Source organism: Erpetoichthys calabaricus, chromosome 5, assembly GCF_900747795.2.
Source record: "Erpetoichthys calabaricus chromosome 5, fErpCal1.3, whole genome shotgun sequence".
In the NCBI taxonomy this organism is placed as follows: domain Eukaryota; kingdom Metazoa; phylum Chordata; class Cladistia; order Polypteriformes; family Polypteridae; genus Erpetoichthys; species Erpetoichthys calabaricus.
Genome location: NC_041398.2, coordinates 4,757,017 through 4,776,985, shown reverse-complemented (window position 1 = coordinate 4,776,985; position 19,969 = coordinate 4,757,017). Strand labels below are relative to the sequence as shown.

At 40.5% G+C, this 19,969-nt stretch overlaps 2 protein-coding genes across 5 annotated transcripts in view; one reads left to right on the top strand and one right to left on the bottom strand.

The window, feature by feature from the left end:
• Positions 1-19,969, top strand: part of LOC114652550 (E3 ubiquitin/ISG15 ligase TRIM25-like) — a 487,506-nt gene that overhangs the window by 128,846 nt on the left and 338,691 nt on the right. The window lies entirely within an intron of this gene.
• The window catches only part of LOC114642076 (tripartite motif-containing protein 16-like), a 920,397-nt gene continuing 909,859 nt past the window's right edge, over positions 9,432-19,969 (bottom strand). Inside the window, exon 8 of the mRNA XM_051927873.1 lies at positions 9,432-9,932. Within this exon, the coding sequence (XP_051783833.1) occupies positions 9,767-9,932 (166 nt within the window). The 3' untranslated portion in view covers positions 9,432-9,766. The remainder of the gene's footprint in view (positions 9,933-19,969) is intronic.

Sequence of the window (19,969 nt, the reverse complement as noted above, 5' to 3'; positions counted from 1 at the left end):
TTTCAAATTACTATACACTGAGATGTCTAATGGCATCCAGCTCAGGGCTGTCCATGTGAGAAGAGAATCTGAGAAGAGAAGGGCAGACACTTAAAGAGAGAGAAGAGTTTCCCACAGAGCATGGTCTCTGCAAAAGAAGATGGTGTGGATGAAAGAACGGTGTTCATTAAAGAAGAGGACTGTGAGTGGCTCACACCAGAGGATGTGTGTGTGAAGCTGGAGGATCACAAAGAAAGAATCTCAGTTTTTAAAGAGGAGGAGGAGTGCAAGGGGGTGACTGCTGCCATTAAAGCTGAGGTTTTGAATGATTTCTTCTTTGGCCTTTAACTTCAAAAGCATGAAACTGAGGATATTTCCAAGCAAGAGGTCTGTGAAGAATCTCCATCCAGTTTACAGCCCTGGTCCACTAATAAGGGATGACTGTTTATGCAGGAAAATTCTTCAGAGCTGAAATCAGAGTTATCGGAGTCTGACGAGAAAATCACGGAGGGAAATGGGAGAGAAGGAGAAGAGTCACCTGGGAGTGTCGGAAAAAGTGAGTAATGTGATGAAATATAAAAGAAAGAGAACATTTATAAATTCTAATGGTGGGTGCTTTGATGTTTTTAGAAGATTGAAATGAGAGTGGAGAACACGGTTAATTGAACTTGGATAAAGACCACCTGCTCGGGGGCGTGAGCAATAGGTTACCTAATAATTAATAAATTGGTAAAACTTGGGTGAATAAGGAAAAATCTAAAGTGTTCAGTGCATGCCTTGAACATAATGAAACATTGACTGAAGCTGTGACGTATGTTATTCCAACAGCACAATACGTATAATGAAAATATGAAAAGTCATATTTTTTTAAAAACATGTATATTTCTTAAATTGTGTGGCAATTAAGGCAGAAATGTCCACAAAAAGAAAGAAATAAGTAAGAATAACATCCTCACCCCTGTGAACTAAATAAAAGTGAATGGTAATCTTGTGGCACTTTGACGTTATTGGTGACAAGAGCTACCTTTACGAGCCATGATGATATTCAGGGGATCTCAGGGTCTTCTTTCAGCATCTTGTGTTCTGCTCTCAGCCTGAACTTGCTGGGGCAGCATGGCCTGGACAAGTTGGCAGTGGTGTGAAATCTTCACTTGGAGATGATCTTGGGCCCTTCCGTCTCCCACAGTTACATCGGGTCAATTTAGAGCCAGTATTGATCACCCATTCCATTCAATTAGGATCTGATGATATCAATAATAATAATACTGTTTTTCTTTTTTTTATTTAATAATAAATGTATTTTTAGTCATGCGTAAACTTCACATTCCATTATAAATTGCTACTGCATACAGGATACACAAAGAACATTTACCCATAATGCACATATAATGGAACAAAATCAAGCTGAGCAAAACAAAAGACATGTCTTAATCATACTCCACATTTCTAATCAAATAAAATGTTCAGTTAGATATTTGTAGTCTACTATGACAAGAAGAAAACGAGACAGTCTTGGTGAACGCTTCAAGTTCTTATCTAAGAATACAAGCATCTCTGCATGTTCTGAGGACAGTCTGGTCCTCCTATCATCCACAACGTGTGCTGACATACTGTACAGACCCTCACTGTCCCCACTCTTATAAGGAGGGCACAGGTGGGACGACGACTTTAATTGGTCCTCCAGAAAGCCAGTGGCCCAGCATCTCTTGGGGTATGAGGTTCACAGAGATAAAGATTCACCTCTGATGCTACTGACTCAAGTATCGTTTTTATCTTTATTGACAATTTCTTCATGCATTCTGCAGTTCTGTTGGCAGGGAGTTTCTTTGGATCTCTCGGGTGTCGTCTGTCTCTCCGAGTGTGTCTGTGTGGTCGAGACACCGGCACTGAGCAGTTTATGTGTTTGAGATTTGAAATCATCTGCGATATACGTGTCTTTGTACCATTGTTTAATTTGGGGAAAAATAATTATGATGATAGATATCTGTTACAGAATTTGTAACTGTATAGTGACTATTCACACTCAATGCTTATTATGCATAATTAGTATTATTTTATTTAGTTCTAAAAACTTGGCTCATACCATTTTACCCAACAAGCCAGTAAGAGGGCTGATTACAATTTCTAACTAATCGACGTCCACTTGATAACGATTTATATTTATGTACCAGATCGGTAAAACTCTGCATCCCTTTCCTCCCATCTACCTACACATTCACTGAAAGGCTAATAAAGGGGATTTTAGTCAAAATAGGTAATGCATGGTAAATTAATTATACAAAAAAATCAGTCAACAAACACTCATTGGCAGATGGAATTATGGATCTAAATGATCTAGAAGGTGACATCTTCCAGAACTGAAAGTGGCTGGTTGTCCAGGCTTACGAATTCCACTGTTTTTGCTGTCACAGTAAGTCTTTGGCGTTCTTGCTGTCAGTATTATAAGGTTGAGTTTTCTAAGTGCTGCCATTATTGGAGGCCGAGTGAGAGTAGGCGACTGAGGTAGACTAAGCTTGATGGTCGCCTCAGCCTTTGAACAGCTCGCTCTTCACACCAGTCCCTTTTGTGTTGACTTCTCAGGTGCTGATTAAGGTTTGTATTGTTGAAAGTGTTAGCAGAGAATCCTCCATCAATGACTTCTTTTTACACAAATATTACGAAATGCAAATTTGTTATCTCTTGTAGGAAGGCAATAAAACTGTTAGACTGCCGAGTACGTGTTTCTGTATTTTGGTAATGTTGGATCTTTGTCTTGCATGCTTTTTATCACTTAAGATCAGATGTTATGTTCCACTAATTTGCTGATCAGCGGTCAAGTCTTTTGGAGTGAAAATTGGATGATTTTGATTTGTGATCGATTGATCAGATCAGGCCTGTCTTTCACATATGAGAGAAAGGTGGAAAAATTGAACAGACAGAACCAGAACATGTTAAGACCACACACGGAGTGGCCAGACCATAAATGACACCTCAGTGTGATGAAGGAACTCCAACCAGTGTGCCACCACTTTACTTGTACTGTTTCATTTATTTTAAAAGGTGGGTAGTGCTTAGGAATTTGGACATCAAACCCTGAAGTTGCAGGTTCAAATTCAGCTATTGACACCATGTGACCACGAGCAAGTCACGTGACCTGCCTGTGCTCCAGTTGGAAAAACAAAAGAAATGTAACCAGTTGTGTCTCAAATGTTGTACGTCACCTTCGATAAACATGTCAGGAAAATAATAGTTATAACGATAGTTAAAATGTTTGTGTTCTTTCAGATTTACAGAACATTGGCAGCTTCTCCCAACCTTCATTTGGTCAGCCCTCTTTCTTCAGTACAAAGAGAAAGGTATGAAGAAATTATCAAGAGGATCAGAGAACCTGACGGCAGCCTTTTTGCAATGCAGTTCTCTCCCTGCTACTGGAGTAACACAAACAGAAGCCATCAAAACTGCTCGACAGCAAGTGGAGAAAGAAATCCAAATTCACACTGGAAAAAAATGTTGTTTGGAATGTGGCAAACAATTAACACAGCAAAGTGATCTTAATGAGCATATGAAGATTGACTCTGAAGAAAAAACATATTGTTATGAATGTGGCAATCACTTCACAATGAGAAGCATTCTGCAAAGACGCATAACAATCCACACAGGAGATTAACCTCATTGCTGTCCAGAATGTCCAGAACTGATATACGCAGTTTTCAGAGTCACACACAAATTCATACTGGAGAGGAGCCATAATGCTGTTCTCAATGTGGAAAAAGGTTTTTCAACATTATTTAAAAAGGCACGCACAATCTCACACTGAAGAGAAAAAGCAGTATGTATGTTCTGAATATGGCAAATGTTTTGAAAGACAGAATATTATTCATACACATGCCAAAATCTATAATGAAGAAAAATCTAATGGCTGTTCTGAATGTGGGAAACGATTATATTTAAGTGGACTTCAGTCCCACATCAGATCTCACACTGGCGAGAAACCTTATTGTTGTCCAGAATGTGATAAGCAGTTCTCACAACATCCGCACCCCTACAGAGTCACATCAGACTTCACATTGGAGAGAAACCTCACCATTGCTTGGAATGTGGCAAACAATCCTCACACCTTAATTCTCTTTATAACCAGAGGAGAAGTCATACTGGAGAGAAGCCTTACTGTTGTACTGAATGTGGAATGCGATTCTCATATTACAGTTCTCTTCACATTCATAAAATAATTCATTCTGTAAGAAACAGAGCTGTTCTGACTGTGGCAAGCTTTTTTTTGTGAGCAGGACTCTTAAAGATCACATGAGAATTCACTCTGAAGAACAACCCCATTGCTGTTCATAATGTGGCAAACGATTCTCACGGCAAAGTACGCTTAAGAGCCACATAAGGATCCACACTGGAGAGAAGCAGTACACCTGTTCTGAATGTTCTGAGACACACGCAAAGTCATATTGGAGTAAAGCCTATCCCAGAAATGACAAATGATCTTTCCAATGGCTCCTCAAGCAACAAAATTAAAGAAAAATGTTCTGAATAAGGTAAAGAATTTCAGTTGAAATTAGTTAATACGTGCATAAGAATAGTGGAGAAAACACCAAAAGTTGCAAACAGATCGTAAATGGAAAGTCACCTCATAGCCACATATGAATTCAAATTGGAATGAACACACTTGAATACAACACATCTTTCACAAACAGCAAGAATTTTCTTAAACAACTTATAGGTGCAAGAAAAAAACTCATTGTTGTCCTAAATGTGGTTAATGCTTTTCAGACAGTAGTGGCCGTCATAGTCATAAATGGACTGGTTTACTTGTGCTAAACCTCTTATCTGTTCTGAATGTTGAAAGTGGTCCTCCTGTATCAGCCGTCATCATCAACACGTAAGATTTCATGAAGGACTCAGAAACTGTACTGCCAGGACGTCAGCCATACAGGGACTGATCATTTCTGCACCAGTGCTGTGACATAAGATGGTGAACAATACAAACACCAGACAGCAGAATGAGGTAGCAACAGTACTGTGTGGTGATAACAACTTCAACCAAAGAACACAACTGAAAAAGTTCAATGTAATAATGAAAAAATGGAGAAGTGAAATCAAATCAAAGCCACAGTGCAGTGCCAACTACCAGGAGGTGCCACTGACAACAAAGGGAATATTTTTGTTTCAGAGCTTTGGAGATGGGGCCTTATCTGAGTAGCAATGAACTTGTACCATCTCTGGGATGTCATCTGATGGCTGACGCCTGGGCTGAGTGTAGACAGCCGTTCTTAACCCTGAATATGAAGAAGTCATTTAGTGACGTCAGCTGACAGCCAATGCTGTCCAATCAGATACTGGGGAGGGACAGTCGAGGAGGACAGGAGACTAAAAAGAGAGCCGTCACATGACAGACCAATGTAGAGGGGCTTTATAAGACTTTTACACTAATTTAGGTTATCATTTATAAATGATAAGAGTCTTTACAAACCAAACACAATCATCAGCTGTGTGTCAAAGGTGAGTCCAAAAGTAGGAATTTAAGAAGATTTAAATACAAATAAAATGAAACATTCAGGGTTCAAAGAGAAATGTTTAAGACCTGAAGAGGAGTCACAACAGCATGCTAGGGTTAGCACAGGGGACCACAGTTATGAAGAATATCAATTAATGTATAGAAGGGATATTATTTAAAGTAATAATAATAATATTATGAGAAATGGGACATCATAATGAATGCAGAACACAATGAAAATGAAATGAACTGATTTTATTTTCTGACATATAAGAGAAAAAGGGAAGACAAAGCAGAAACACACAGGGATCTCTGCTGACCCAGCTGTTCATTTGATAAATTAACCTAAAAATATAATGGCTGTCACTTTGCTCCATGTCAGTATATCCTGGGGTGGTGTGTGAAGGACGCTCTATACTCCGAATGTGTTGGTTCAGGTTTCAGTTTGAGTTCAGCACCTTCTTCATATCGATACCCAAGACAACGTTTCTTCATGTCGAGACTACAAGCTGGAGGCCACAGGAGCTCAATAAACTCCAACAGCAGGATGGACGATTAGAAAGCTCTGCTTTGAGAGAGTGTCCGCTACACAAAGCTTCGGCTTCATTTACTTCACAAAATACTCCAAAAAGTAGAAGTGGCCCCTTCTGTACCCCCACCACTGAAGGTCACATTTGACCCCCTCACTACTTGGCGTTGGTTCACTCTGCTTGGACTTTCTGTATTTTGTAAGTTTATGTTTCATTTTTTGGCCACACTCTTTTTGCATTTCATTTCATTGATGTTCTCTAATGTGTGAGTATAGCTTGACTCTTACAAGGACTTACCTAAAAAGGGCACATTGGCTATGAAATGCAAGAAGGCAGAAAAATATAAAAAGTGAAAATCACAAAATAAAGAGGTGACATCGATGAAATACACTCAGTGGCAGAGGTGACGTGGACAAAATCAAAAAGGACAACACAGAAAAGGCAGGTACCAACTGAAAACAAAAGAAGAAAGCTGATTGGTGGAAAGAACTGTCAGTCACTCCTGAGTGGACTGTTGAGGACAGCCGTGGCATGCAGACTTCAGAGTTCATGTATTTCTGATTTCAAATCTGTGACCATGCACTGAATAAGTCTGTTATTTATCAGTTAGCATGTTCTGAAACTGTAATGTCATCACAAAGATCACACAAACACGTAATGTGACATTTATGATCAATTACTTTTGTTGATTTTTGTGGCACCATTCATCAGCCCTGTATAGAGTGCCACTTCCAGATTGGCAACCCCACTGCACTCTGAGAAGGACAGACTTGTAAGACGTGAACAAAGCCAGCTGCCCTCCCTGGTCTTTCTTCATTCAGAAGGACTCACCTGAGTGGTGGGATTGTTCTGCGGTGCTCCTGTCAGCCGACATTTCATCAGCTTGCTTTCTGCGTTTCATCTGATAACCAGCAGAGTTAATTAAAGATGAGCCAGGCCTGTTACAATGTGAACGTTCTTGACATTTTGACTTGCTTTAAATATTTTTTTTACTTCTTTACTTTGAGTTTTTGGAGGTCTTGTACGTTCAAGATTATTAATACATGAACATGTGGTGTTAATAATGAATTGGCAATTAATAAACTGTTTTTATTGCTAAATTGTAAGTGTGACCTGTTGCCATTTTGTAGCTTTATAATTCTTGACTGTGTTGCTAGGACGTGTATATCCTCGCTCTTAACAGTGAAATTCCTCCGATTGCTGAACCATTTAATGATATTACACACCACAGAGGGAGAGATTTGCAAATCTCTTCCACTCTTTCTTTGATGAACATTGTTTTTAAACATCTCAATCATTTTCTCACTTGTGTGTTGACAAACTGGAGATCCTCTGCCCATCTTTACTCCTCAGAGACTCAGCCTTTCGTGGGTACAAATCATGATTACAATCCCCTGTTTGAAATCCCATCATTATTTAATTATTTGATCTTATCACTGGCCCTAATTTGTTCCCCCGTCCCAAATGTTTTTGGAATCTGTTGCAGGCCTGAAATGCAGGAATGGATGTATAATAACAAATGAAATGAAGTTGAGCAGACAGAACATGAAATATCTTGGCTTCATACTGTCTGCAGTGAAATCAAAGTCCAAGTACATTTAAGAATGTTGTTAACAGTTGATGTCAGAAATTTCCAGACACTTGGGGTGAATTCTTTCAAACTCACTTCATCTCCACAGATTTTATACTCACAAACTGTACGTTTGTCTTCTAGTTTAAGACGTCTACATTGTCCGCAGCGAAAGTCATTTCTTCCATCGATGTTCACAAACCTCGGAGTGTTTCACTTTTTATTGACCGTATCACAATTCCAGAGGGTCACAAGTAGTGGCGGTCTGCTCAATACTGACGTGTCGACGCTGTGTCGATCTTTCAAAGTACAGATGTTTGAAGTGTCACTTCGAGGCTGTATTATCGTGGGATTTCCCTCTCCTTACCCTTTACCTCTTTTCTTTAATGGTCAGTGTGCTCGTCAAGTTCGTTACCGGGTTGGTCTCCTGTCGCACTTTAAGATGAACACACACAAACAGAGACATACACAGACACACAGACCCTCACCACACAAGTACCGTATGAAAGACGTACACACAGCACGTTATTCGCAGAACTTTAACACACACGAGTGCCGTCTGAATAACACAAGCACAGTCCGTTCTCCCCAGCACTCCGAGAGACTTACTTATCATAGGCATGAACAACGGGCGATGTCTCCTATATATCTCACACCTAAATATCACCTTTGGTTTCCAAGAATATATTCAGACATACAAAGGCTCAACATCCCCGGCTATCGGCCATTTATCAGCAGTGAATGTTTGACTTTAATGCACTCATCATTACTGGACTGAGCTCTTCATCCATAGCTCGATAAACCTGGCAGTTTGGATCATATGACACTTCACACTGCGCCAGGCGCTCTTCACAAATTACTTTATTACCTCAATCACTCTGTATATGAAGACAAAGTATAGAAAGTGAAAAGCAGCGTGGTGTTTATTAAAGAGCAATAATACCAGTAGAGAAAAACATCAAACACAATGTGAAGAGCAAAGTCTGGATATATATAGTCTTTAGGAAAAGCTTACGAAAGTTAAAGATGTCACTATGAATGTCCAGGGCAGCGTTGATGGAGCACTCAAAGTTGTTCATGAGATGCTTGGCTGATGATCACATGACAGTGGTGGCACGTGGCTGGTGTCCTCGGCTGACGTCATTCTGTTCTCTTCATCTTCTTCTTCTTCTTCTAAGATTAGGCCTATTTATTATAAAATTCAATGGGAGTTTCACATCACGTGATTGTAAAATACACCTGAGGATGAATTTGCTCAGACTTTTTAATCTTGTTTGAGTTACGTCTGTTTTTTAAAGTAATTAAGTTTCTAATGTTTTAACAATCTCCTGTCTCAAGCTGTAATTTCCAGTCCCAGAGTATCTCCTTCTGTTCACAGGTTGTAAAGTAATCAGCTACAGCTTGGACCACAGCATGTCTTCATCTCCCAAGCTGTACACCAATGTAGTCCTGGTGCCTTTCACTCCACAGGCGATCAGATCATCAATACACCTGGAGGGTCTCCTGAATTCCTGCTCAGCTCAAACAGATGGCACTGTCATGGGTACAATTCAGGAGAACAGACTGACTTTGATGTTACCCATCCATGCCAGTGCCCTGTGTTTAAGGTCATCTGTTTAGTCTTGAGCTAAATATCATGAAGATATAGAACACAATTTACAGACTTTACACACCACGACAGAGGATCATTTCAAATGTCACGTGACCCTGAGGGACACTGGCACCATGACGTCACTGGCATCACCACACCACATCACTCATGCAAGGCTCTGGGCCCTGTCACGAGAGAAAGAAAGAAAGAAAGAAAGAAAGAAAGAAAGAAAGAAAGAAAGAAAGAAAGAAAGAAAGAAAGAAAGAAAGAAAGCAAGCAAGCTTTGGAGTTTTCAATATACCTTTTATTACTTTTAATGTCTTTTAGATGAAAGCGTCTCTTAAGTGAGTAAATGTAAATAAAGAAAAACAAAAATAATTCTGACACAATAACACCAAAGAAACTTTACAGAATATTTAAATAATTATTTTTAAAATGAAATAAAGGATTAATAAATGCTTAAAAAAACATAAAAAGGCAGGCATCAAAAATCAAAAACCTCATGCGACCAAAATCCAAATAACCTAAACCACAGCAGACCAAAAAGACCACCGTAAAATCAAAACATAAATCAGAGCCCACCATACAGGGCAGAGCCCAGTGTTGGAGCGGCTCTTTCATCTGCAGCTTCTTCTTAAATACCCCTGGGAGCGGAACTCCAGCTGCAGTGTCGAGTGGCCCTGCCCCCCTGGGCTCCACATGATCGGATGGCTGATTGTTACACTGCAGTCAGGATCAAGTCCAAACCCTGGATAGAGGGGCTCAGTGAAGGAGGTGTTGAACCTGTGCAGGAGGGTCATTGTGCGTGAGACACTATAAAATGACAGAGAGCCAGTAGACCAGTCCAGATACACACCTATTCTGGGGCTGTAGGGGGCGCTGATTACATTCCACTTGTTATTGTGCCACACAGAGTACTGGGAATGAGAACACAGCAAACACCAGGACTTGTCATTGTGTCCAAGGCCACACTCCCTGCTCCGTCCTTTCCTGCTCAGTCCTTTATAAGCGACTCCAATCTTCATGAAGTGTCCACTGCCTTCCACCTCCCAGTAACAGCGAGTCCCAGTTAGAGCCTCTCTGCAGAGAACTTGAGGCCAGTAGTCAAATCTGGAAGGATGAATTGGGTATTTGGCTTTTGTCCCCTCACGTGTCACCTTCTTGATCCCTTCAGACAGACGGAGGTCCCTGTGTGCCGTGTTGATGTCCAGTGTGAGGGGACAGAAGTCTGAAAGGAGAGAAAAGAAAACAAGTGAGGAAATCTGGGAGTGTGTAACGGGACTGGGGGAGGAGCACAACACAGACAATTAACAAGAACCAATCAGGAGCTGCTCTGACCAGACACTAATAGTAAAGAGCTCGTCTGATTGGACAGAATCCGTGGGAATCTATACTAATAAAAGGCAAAGCCCTCACTCACTCACTCACTCACTCACTCACTCATCACTAATTCTCCAACTTCCCGTGTAGGTGGAAGGCTGAAATTTGGCAGGCTCATTTCTTACAGCTTACTTACAAAAGTTAGGCAGGTTTCATTTCGAAATTCAAAGCGTAACGGTCATAACTGGAACCTCTTTTTTGTCCATATAATGTAATGGACTGTAGCTCGCTGGCCGTGGGTTGCGGGTTGCGTATCGCGTCATCACGCCTCCCATGTAATCACGTGAACTGACTGTGAAGGAGAAAGGATGGCCTTATATGGCGTTCGTTTATAAAACAGTGGACAGATTGTGTAAAGGCAGCTTCACAAAAAAAACAGATCCTTAACAAATTGTTATTGGTATATTTTCCCTCAATTTAAAAAGGTTTTCTTTTCTTCTTAATTAAAATTTAAAAGCAATACTTCACCGCTGCGAAGCCCCTCTAGCGCTGACATCTGAGGTTCGATTCCCGTAAGTGAGTGCAGTGAGTGTGTACGCCTGATGAGCCAAGAATTAGGGCCAAACACGTGTCGCATACTCTTTGCATTATTTGACAGTAAACTATTTTCAACCATTCTATGATCTGCTTCTCACAACTGAAGGCACCGTGGCGACGTTAGCTGACTTGCTGGCCAACCATAAGCGTTACCTGGTAGGTAACACCCATACAATCAGATTGTGATTCAGACTACGAATGCGTGAATATAAGTAGATATGTATATATATATATATATATATATATATATATATATATATATATATATATATATGTGAATGTATGTATGTACAGTGGTGTGAAAAACTATTTGCCCCCTTCCTGATTTCTTATTCTTTTGCATGTTTGTCACACAAAATGTTTCTGATCATCAAACACATTTAACCATTAGTCAAATATAACACAAGTAAACACAAAATGCAGTTTTTAAATGATGGTGTTTATTATTTAGGGAGAAAAAAAATCCAAACCTACATGGCCCTGTGTGAAAAAGTAATTGCCCCCTTGTTAAAAAATAACCTAACTGTGGTGTATCACACCTGAGTTCAATTTCCGTAGCCACCCCCAGGCCTGATTACTGCCACACCTGTTTCAATCAAGAAATCTCTTAAATAGGAGCTGCCTGACACAGAGAAGTAGACCAAAAGCACCTCAAAAGCTAGACATCATGCCAAGATCCAAAGAAATTCAGGAACAAATGAGAACAGAAGTAATTGAGATCTATCAGTCTGATAAAGGTTATAAAGCCATTTCTAAAGCTTTGGGACTCCAGCGAACCACAGTGAGAGCCATTATCCACAAATGGCAAAAACATGGAACAGTGGTGAACCTTCCCAGGAGTGGCCGGCCGACCAAAATTACCCCAAGAGTGCAGAGACGACTCATCCGAGAGGTCACAAAAGACCCCAGGACAACGTCTAAAGAACTGCAGGCCTCACTTGCCTCAATTAAGGTCAGTGTTCACGACTCCACCATAAGAAAGAGACTGGGCAAAAATGGCCTGCATGGCAGATTTCCAAGACGCAAACCACTGTTAAGCAAAAAGAACATTAGGGCTCGTCTCAATTTTGCTAAGAAACATCTCAATGATTGCCAAGACTTTTGGGAAAATACCTTGTGGACTGATGAGTCAAAAGTTGAACTTTTTGGAAGGCAAATGTGCCGTTACATCTGGCGTAAAAGGAACACAGCATTTCAGAAAAAGAACATCATAACAACAGTAAAATATGGTGGTGGTAGTGTGATGGTCTGGGGTTGTTTTTCTGCTTCAGGACCTGGAAGGCTTGCTGTGATAGATGGAACCATGAATTCTACTGTCTACCAAAAAATCCTGAAGGAGAATGTCCGGCCATCTGTTCGTCAACTCAAGCTGAAGCGATCTTGGGTGCTGCAACAGGACAATGACCCAAAACACACCAGCAAATCCACCTCTGAATGGCTGAAGAAAAACAAAATGAAGACTTTGGAGTGGCCTAGTCAAAGTCCTGACCTGAATCCAATTGAGATGCTATGGCATGACCTTAAAAAGGCGGTTCATGCTAGAAAACCCTCAAATAAAGCTGAATTGCAACAATTTTGCAAAGATGAGTGGGCCAAAATTCCTCCAGAGCGCTGTAAAATACTCATTGCAAGTTTTGCAAACGCTTGATTGCAGTTATTGCTGCTAAGGGTGGCCCAACCAGTTATTAGGTTCAGTGGGCAATTACTTTTTCACACAGGGCCATGTAGGTTTGGATTTTTTTTTCTCCCTAAATAATAAAAACCACCATTTACAAACTGCATTTTGTGTTTACTTGTGTTATATTTGACTAATGGTTAAATGTGTTTGATGATCAGAAACATTTTGTGTAACAAACATGCAAAAGAATAAGAAATCAGGAAGGGGGCAAATAGTTTTTCACACCACTGTATGTATATATGTATGTCTATATTTATATATATATATATATATATATATATATATATATATATATATATATATATGTGCATATGTGTATATATGTAGATATGTATATATTTATATGTACATACATATATATGTAAATGTGTAAATTTGTATATGTATATATATGTATATGTGGATGTGTATACGTATGTATATATATATATATGTATATGTATATATATGTTTACATAACCTCTTTAACACACTACTTCTCCGCTGCGAAGTGCGGGTATTTTGCTAGTTAAAAATAAAATTAGTAAAAGACGACAAAGGACAACAAAGTGAAAGGCAGGCAAGTTAGTCATTTGGAAGTCGTCTCAGTCATCAGAAATTATGATAAACGCCATAAGGTCTATTATATTGTGACCTTCTCATCTACCTCCTGTATGTATTTCTCTGTGCTTTTCCAGTCTTTCATTTTTCTTTCTTTAGTGTTCTTCCTGTCATCTCTTATTATTATTTGACTGTCATTCTTATCCAAGGTGACTCCCATCATCTGAGATTCCATTGTTTCCTTTTCTTTTCTTTGTCCAATTGTAGCCCAGGCAGGTGAAGTGACTTGCTCAGGTCACACAGTGGTGTCAGTAGTGGGATTTGAGCCTACAACCTCAGGGTTTGAAGTCCAAAGTCTTCACCACCACACAGCGGCGAAGTACTGCCTTAAAATTTTTATTAAGAAGAAAACAAATGATTATTTGTTAAGGATCTCTTTGTATAGGTATGAAGACTTCAGATATGCTTTAACTTCGTCAGCGCGTGTTCCTCTGGGCACGACTGGTAGGGTTTGCCAGAAGTCTCCGACCAGCAACACTGTCAAGCCTCCCATAAGTTTGTTGGTGTTTCGGATGTCTTGGAGGGTCCTGTCTAAAGCCTCAACACCTCTTCTGTGTGCCATAGTGCATTCATCCCAGACAATAAGCTGACAATGTCGCAGCACTTCAGCCATGTTGCTCTGGTTTGATATGTTACACATGGGGGATTCAGTATGGCTGAGGTTCAGAGGCAGCTTGAAAGCTGAATGAGCAGTTCTGTCATCCTCCAGAAGAGTTGCAGCAATGCCAGAAGAAGCTACAGCTATGGCAATGTTACCTTCCGCTCAGATTTTCGCAAGGAGAAGGTTTATAAGGAATGTCTTACCAGTTCCTCCTGTTTTCCAAGGAAAAATACTGTGCCAGTGGCTGAGACAATGCTCCTCATGACTTGCTCATAAACTGTCTTTTGGTCACTATTTAGCAACAGCTCATTATTTGTGACTATATTGGCCAATTGAGAGGTGTTGTAAGATGTCTTTTTCAAGTACTCGGGATTTGACGTAACTTCTGCCAGTTCTCTGAAAGGTGAAGGCAAACCGTAATGATGAAGAGACTGACCTCCAATAGCAATTACGTAGTTTTCAAGCAACTGTAGACACTTGTTATAAATCAAATGTAACCACTGGTGGACTTCTGTTCGTATATGATCTCTTTCAGTCTGTCTCCTAACATCTTCTGCTATGCTGTCTTTATGTTTTTCCCATAGGTTTAAGGGGTTTTCCATTTGGCAGAACACCAGCATTACAGCAAAGAGTTCACGGATCTTTTGAGGTGACCGAGACAGAGCAGCTTCCTGTAGAGTTTCGTTCCAGTTGATATCATCCTGTAATAAACCAAATGCCATGCAGGCCAACTTATAGGCTGGATGTTCTGAGAGATTTGAAAGACTTGGGACCTGTGATTTCGTTGAGCAGCAGTCGAAGATGGTAGCATTCAGAGTTATTCAGGTGCACAGTGTAGACCCGTCCCAGCTCATTATCTTTTTTCACTCCCAAATGTCCTGGTACAGTGTTCCCATGTTTCCTCCGACAAAACATGTTGTTTGCCCACACATAATATGATGGAATTTCATTATAATGAAGTTGTTTTGCAAAATCATCATGGTTGCAAAGGGCAAAGAACGCTAAAAGGATCGTCTGTGGTGGATTGTCCACTTTATCAGCAACATTGCCTTCTGTGAAATAAATTCTTTGTTCGTTCTCAAGATGCCTGCCAGCAGACCTGGACCCATTTCAATTTGCTTACAAAGCAAAGAGATCCACGGAGGATGCTGTGGCCACAACCCTTCATGCTGCCCTGACCCACCTGGAGCAGCAGGGGAGTTACGCCAGACTGCTCTTTGTAGACTTCAGCTCGGCGTTTAACACCATCCTCCCACAACGACTGGTGTCCAAACTGGCAGATCTGGGACTTCCATCACTCACCTGCAGCTGGATACTGGACTTCCTGTCTGGTCGCTCCCAGAGGGTCAGGCTGGGTCTCCACACATCCACTGCTGTCAGCCTCAATACTGGGACGCCGCAGGGTTGTGTGCTCAGCCCGCTCCTCTACACCCTCTACACATATGACGGTGTCCCCACTCACCATAGCAACAAGATTATAAAGTTTGCGGATGACACGACGGTGGTCGGACTCATCTCGGGCAAGGAGGGTGAGCTAGCATACAGGGACGAGGTGGAGCGACTGTCAGAGTGGTGCACAGTCAATAACCTGCTCCTCAACAATAAAAAAACAAAGGAGCTTGTTATTGACTTTAGGAAAAACAAAACTGACATCCAGCCACTCATCATTGGCGGGGCCTGTGTGGAGAGGGTCCCGGTGTTCAGGTTTCTGGGTATGGAGCTGGAGGATGACCTGACATGGAGTGCCAACACTAAGGAGCTGCTAAAGAAGGTGCAGCAGAGACTGTATTTTCTGAGAATTCTCAGAAAGAACCACATCCCAAAAAATCTGCTCCTTGCTTTTTATCATTGTTCCATTGAGAGTGTGCTCACGTATGGACTGTGTGTGTGGTGCGGCAGCTGCACTTCCTCAGAAAAGAAAGCGCTCCACAGGGTCATCAGGACAGCGGAGAGAACAATTGGTTGTACCCTCCCCACTCTGGAACAAATCTACACCTCCCGAAGCCGCAAAAAAGCAATAGACATTTCACAGGACTCATCACATCCCGGTCATTGCCTCTTCCAGCTTTTGCCATCGGGCAAGAGATACAGAGCTATGAAAACTAGGACAAACCGCCTTAAAAACAGCTTTTATCCGAAAGCAATCATGGCCCTGAACTCAAAATAAAACTGCTCCATATCATTGTACCAATGTGCAATATAGACCGTAAGTCAACAAGTGCAATTTGTATATTTATTACTATTCGGTTTGTTATTATATTCTGTCTTTTTGTCTTTTTGTCTTTTTAACTCTTATTCCTCACACTGAGTCGATTGCACCTTCAATTTCGTTGTTTCTTTGTAAAAGTGACAATGACAATAAAGATCTATCTATCTATCTATCTATCTATCTATCTATCTATCTATCTATCTATCTATCTATCTATCTATCTATCTATCTATCTATCTATCTATCTATCTATCTATCTATCTAAGATGAACGACAGGAGGGTAACGTTCGTGAATGGGAAAACAGTAAATGCGCCAGGCTGCTTCAGAGCTACTAATGTAACGCCCAGCTTCATATCGAGATACTTCGTCATTTTGATTTTGTATTGTAAATACTGCCTGGTCACTTCCCTTGTTAACATACTTGCAGATGTATTTTATTGATTTTACTGAATTGCAAAATTCGACATTGATGTGAGCATTGAAGAAGCGGGACAGCACAGGACTATAAGGGACCACCCATCTGTTGTCGATATCTACTCCTTTGATGTTAATTGTATGACCTCCATCAGCAGGTGCGCGCCGGTGGTACTGAGGGTAACCATCTTCTCCAGTCTGAGTGTCTGAGATGAAGGGACGTGGGTACTTCTTGAATCATGGTGGATTTTACTATTTTGTGGAGGACAGGGTCAGTCTGTGGATCAGGAATTTCTGCACGGATCACTTGATCGATGACAGCTGGCTTAATCCTATCTTTTAGCCACAATAGAATGTGTGCATGGGGAATACCTCGCTTTTGCCACTCTATGGTGTACATGTAGCAATTTGTACAGCCGAAAATGTTACTCTTCGTGAGCAAGTCCATCATTTTGCAAATTTTCAGATGAAATACACGACTGATAAGGTTGTGGCAATCGTGAGGTTTTTGACGTGGAAGGAGAACTTCAGTGATGTCAGTCCATTTAGGATTGCAAGTAAAAGTGATGAATAAGTCAGGGCGGCCATAATGATGTACGTATGTCATTGTGTCTTGTGTACGCTCGTGCATATAGTGAGGTCCTCCAGTGAACGACGATGGTAATATCACAGCTTGACCAAGTTTGCTTAAATTAGTGTCATTTTTGTTAATAGCATATTTCAAGTGGACGCAATTTTCAGCTTGTAGTTTCTTCGGATTTAGTCTGATATAATTTAGTCTTTCGGATTCAATTTTTGCGTACATATCAACTAAAAACTGATTTAATAAACTTCGGAAGAAAAGAATAGTATTATCATGATGTTCTCTGATCATAAGCCGGTATGAATAGAAGTTTGCTGCAGAGACGGTTTTCTTCATAGGTAGCTTACTGGCAGCATGAACTTGAGGTATAGACACAGAATACCCATCTTCACCATAGTAGAACATGAGAGGATATTGAAGTGCATCATATGATCTGTGGGTTTCCTTAATGTGTTGCAGTTTATTGTCTCTGCTTTTCAAGACAATATCCCTATTCTCAAACGTTTGCCCCACGATGACAACACCAACTTGAGGTACTGTAAGTTTATTAAACCTGCCTTTGTGTGCATGTAATGGTTTTTTGTCAGCGTGAATAACAACTTTGAAGTCTTTGTCTTCATCTGAAATACTGTCGATTGCGGAGTGGAAGTCTTGGATGTAAGTGTTACAATCATGCAGCATTTTTTGTAATTGCTGCACCAGGGGCGTGTAAACTCCAGAAACATTAGCGCACCGCATTAGTGCTTCCTTTTCATTGTCCCCGACGAAATAAATTTGAAAAAATTTGTGTTCCTCAGTTGGCATAGGTAAAAGACTGCCAATCAAGTGATACACTTGTCCCTGAACTTTAAATGAAGGCATAAAATTTCCCTCAACGATTTGGTTAGCACCAAATGATGTCATTTGAAATGCGCTGTTGTACTGTCGAATGTTGTTCAAGAAATGCTCACTTTGAGGATGTTCGCCATTTAACAGGCCCTCAAGAAGGTCTGGAAGCTTATGTAAAGGAGTGAGAGAGACTTTACCACCGTTACGGCACAAACCAGGAGCCTCATGTATAACGCCGTGCGTAGAACTCACACTATAACATGGCGTAAGCACAAAAGCGGGAATGTGCGTACGCATAGAAAAATCCAGATGCAGGAATCTGTGCGCACGCAAACTTTCACGTTCTTCCACTACATAAATCCCGATCAGCGTGAAAAGTAACGCACGTGCACGCGGCTTCTGTCCCGCCCCAACTCCTCCCAGAATTACGCCTCTTTGAATATGCCAATCAATATAAATAGCCTTCTGTGAAAAGACAATGAGAAAAGCACAGGGGAAAATATAAGAATTTCAGCGAATACCAAGTGGAGGCAAAGAAAAAACGTACTATTTGTTGGTTTAAACAGTGGTATAATCAACAAAAGGAAGTTGATAGAGTGACAGAGTGTCGGAGAAACTCGAAAGCTCAAGTTCACAAAGTTGCACAGTGCCCGAAATAAAAAAGAAATCACATATCAAAGTCGAAGTGAAAAGGCAAGTCGTAGCCCACCGTCTGTGTGTCATATGAAAGCTTATTAGGGTACAGACAAAAAAAATAGGCACACAGTGGGAAAAAAAGCACGAAATGTCAACTTTAATCTCGAAATTTCCACTTTAATCACGTAGTTTATTTTGCCATTAAAGTAGAACATCATAAACTTCATCTTAAAATCGTTTAGTTTACTAGTTTCTCAAATCCCATTGTAACTAAAGTAGCACATTAAATGCTTTGTTCTGTATTTGATCTTCTATGTGCTCTGTGTGTGTGAATCACTACCTGCTTCTTAAACGGACTTTCTTTTTCTCCGACAGGACACATAATCCATTATATTCGTGATAATACAGCTCTCTAAATAATTAAAATACTGAGATGTATACGTGATATCTTTTTCATGATGATAGGAATGAAAGCATGTTATTAAACACGGGAACACAGTGGCGCAGTGCTTGTTCATATCTCACACAAGAGGCTTGCTGCGCCATGCGCAACCTTCGATGAAATAATTTATTACAAAAGTACTGTCTCTTTCAAACGTACTAACCTCCAATTCCTGTCCTTACTTTTCTTTCTCCAAATACCCAATCGCTACACAATCAGCTATATAGACGTGATGCCATCTGTAAGCTTAGAACGACGATTCTTCAAAACTTTTAAGGAACATTGAAATATCTTCATAGTACATGTTTAATTATTCTATCCGTCTATCCTTCCAGTGTCACGTCAGCATGAGCAAGAATACAATGCAATGCAGGAACAATCCATGAACTAGCTAGTGCTGCGGCACCGTGTCCTCACATGTTTAATTATTAACAATACAGATTATTTAAATGAAGTTAAAGTTTTATCTGTATAATATAATCAACATATTTTGCTGCATTTCATCTTAAAAATGATATCGTCATCATATGTAAATATGTGCTTTATAAAGTGGCGCAGGTTGTGCAATATTATAACTGTGGTGTCAGTTTACAGTGAGGTAATTGTACTTATAAGTACAAACAGTTCTACAAGGAGCACTTGATGGACTGATTGAGTGCGTTTAGAGTTCTTGGGATGAAACTTTTTCTAAACCGCGAAGTCCGTACAGGAAAGTCTCTGAAGCGTTTTGCCGTGGCTGAGGCAGCGTCTGCTTCATGCTGTATACCGATAATTCTCTTTCCGATCAGCTGCTGCTGTGATTCCCCACTCTGATACAGTGATATAAATATTCGGAGTGGTGCAGTGAGAGTAATGTGGAAAAAGATGATCTGCTGTGGCAACCCTTAACGGGAGCAGCTGAAAGAAGAAG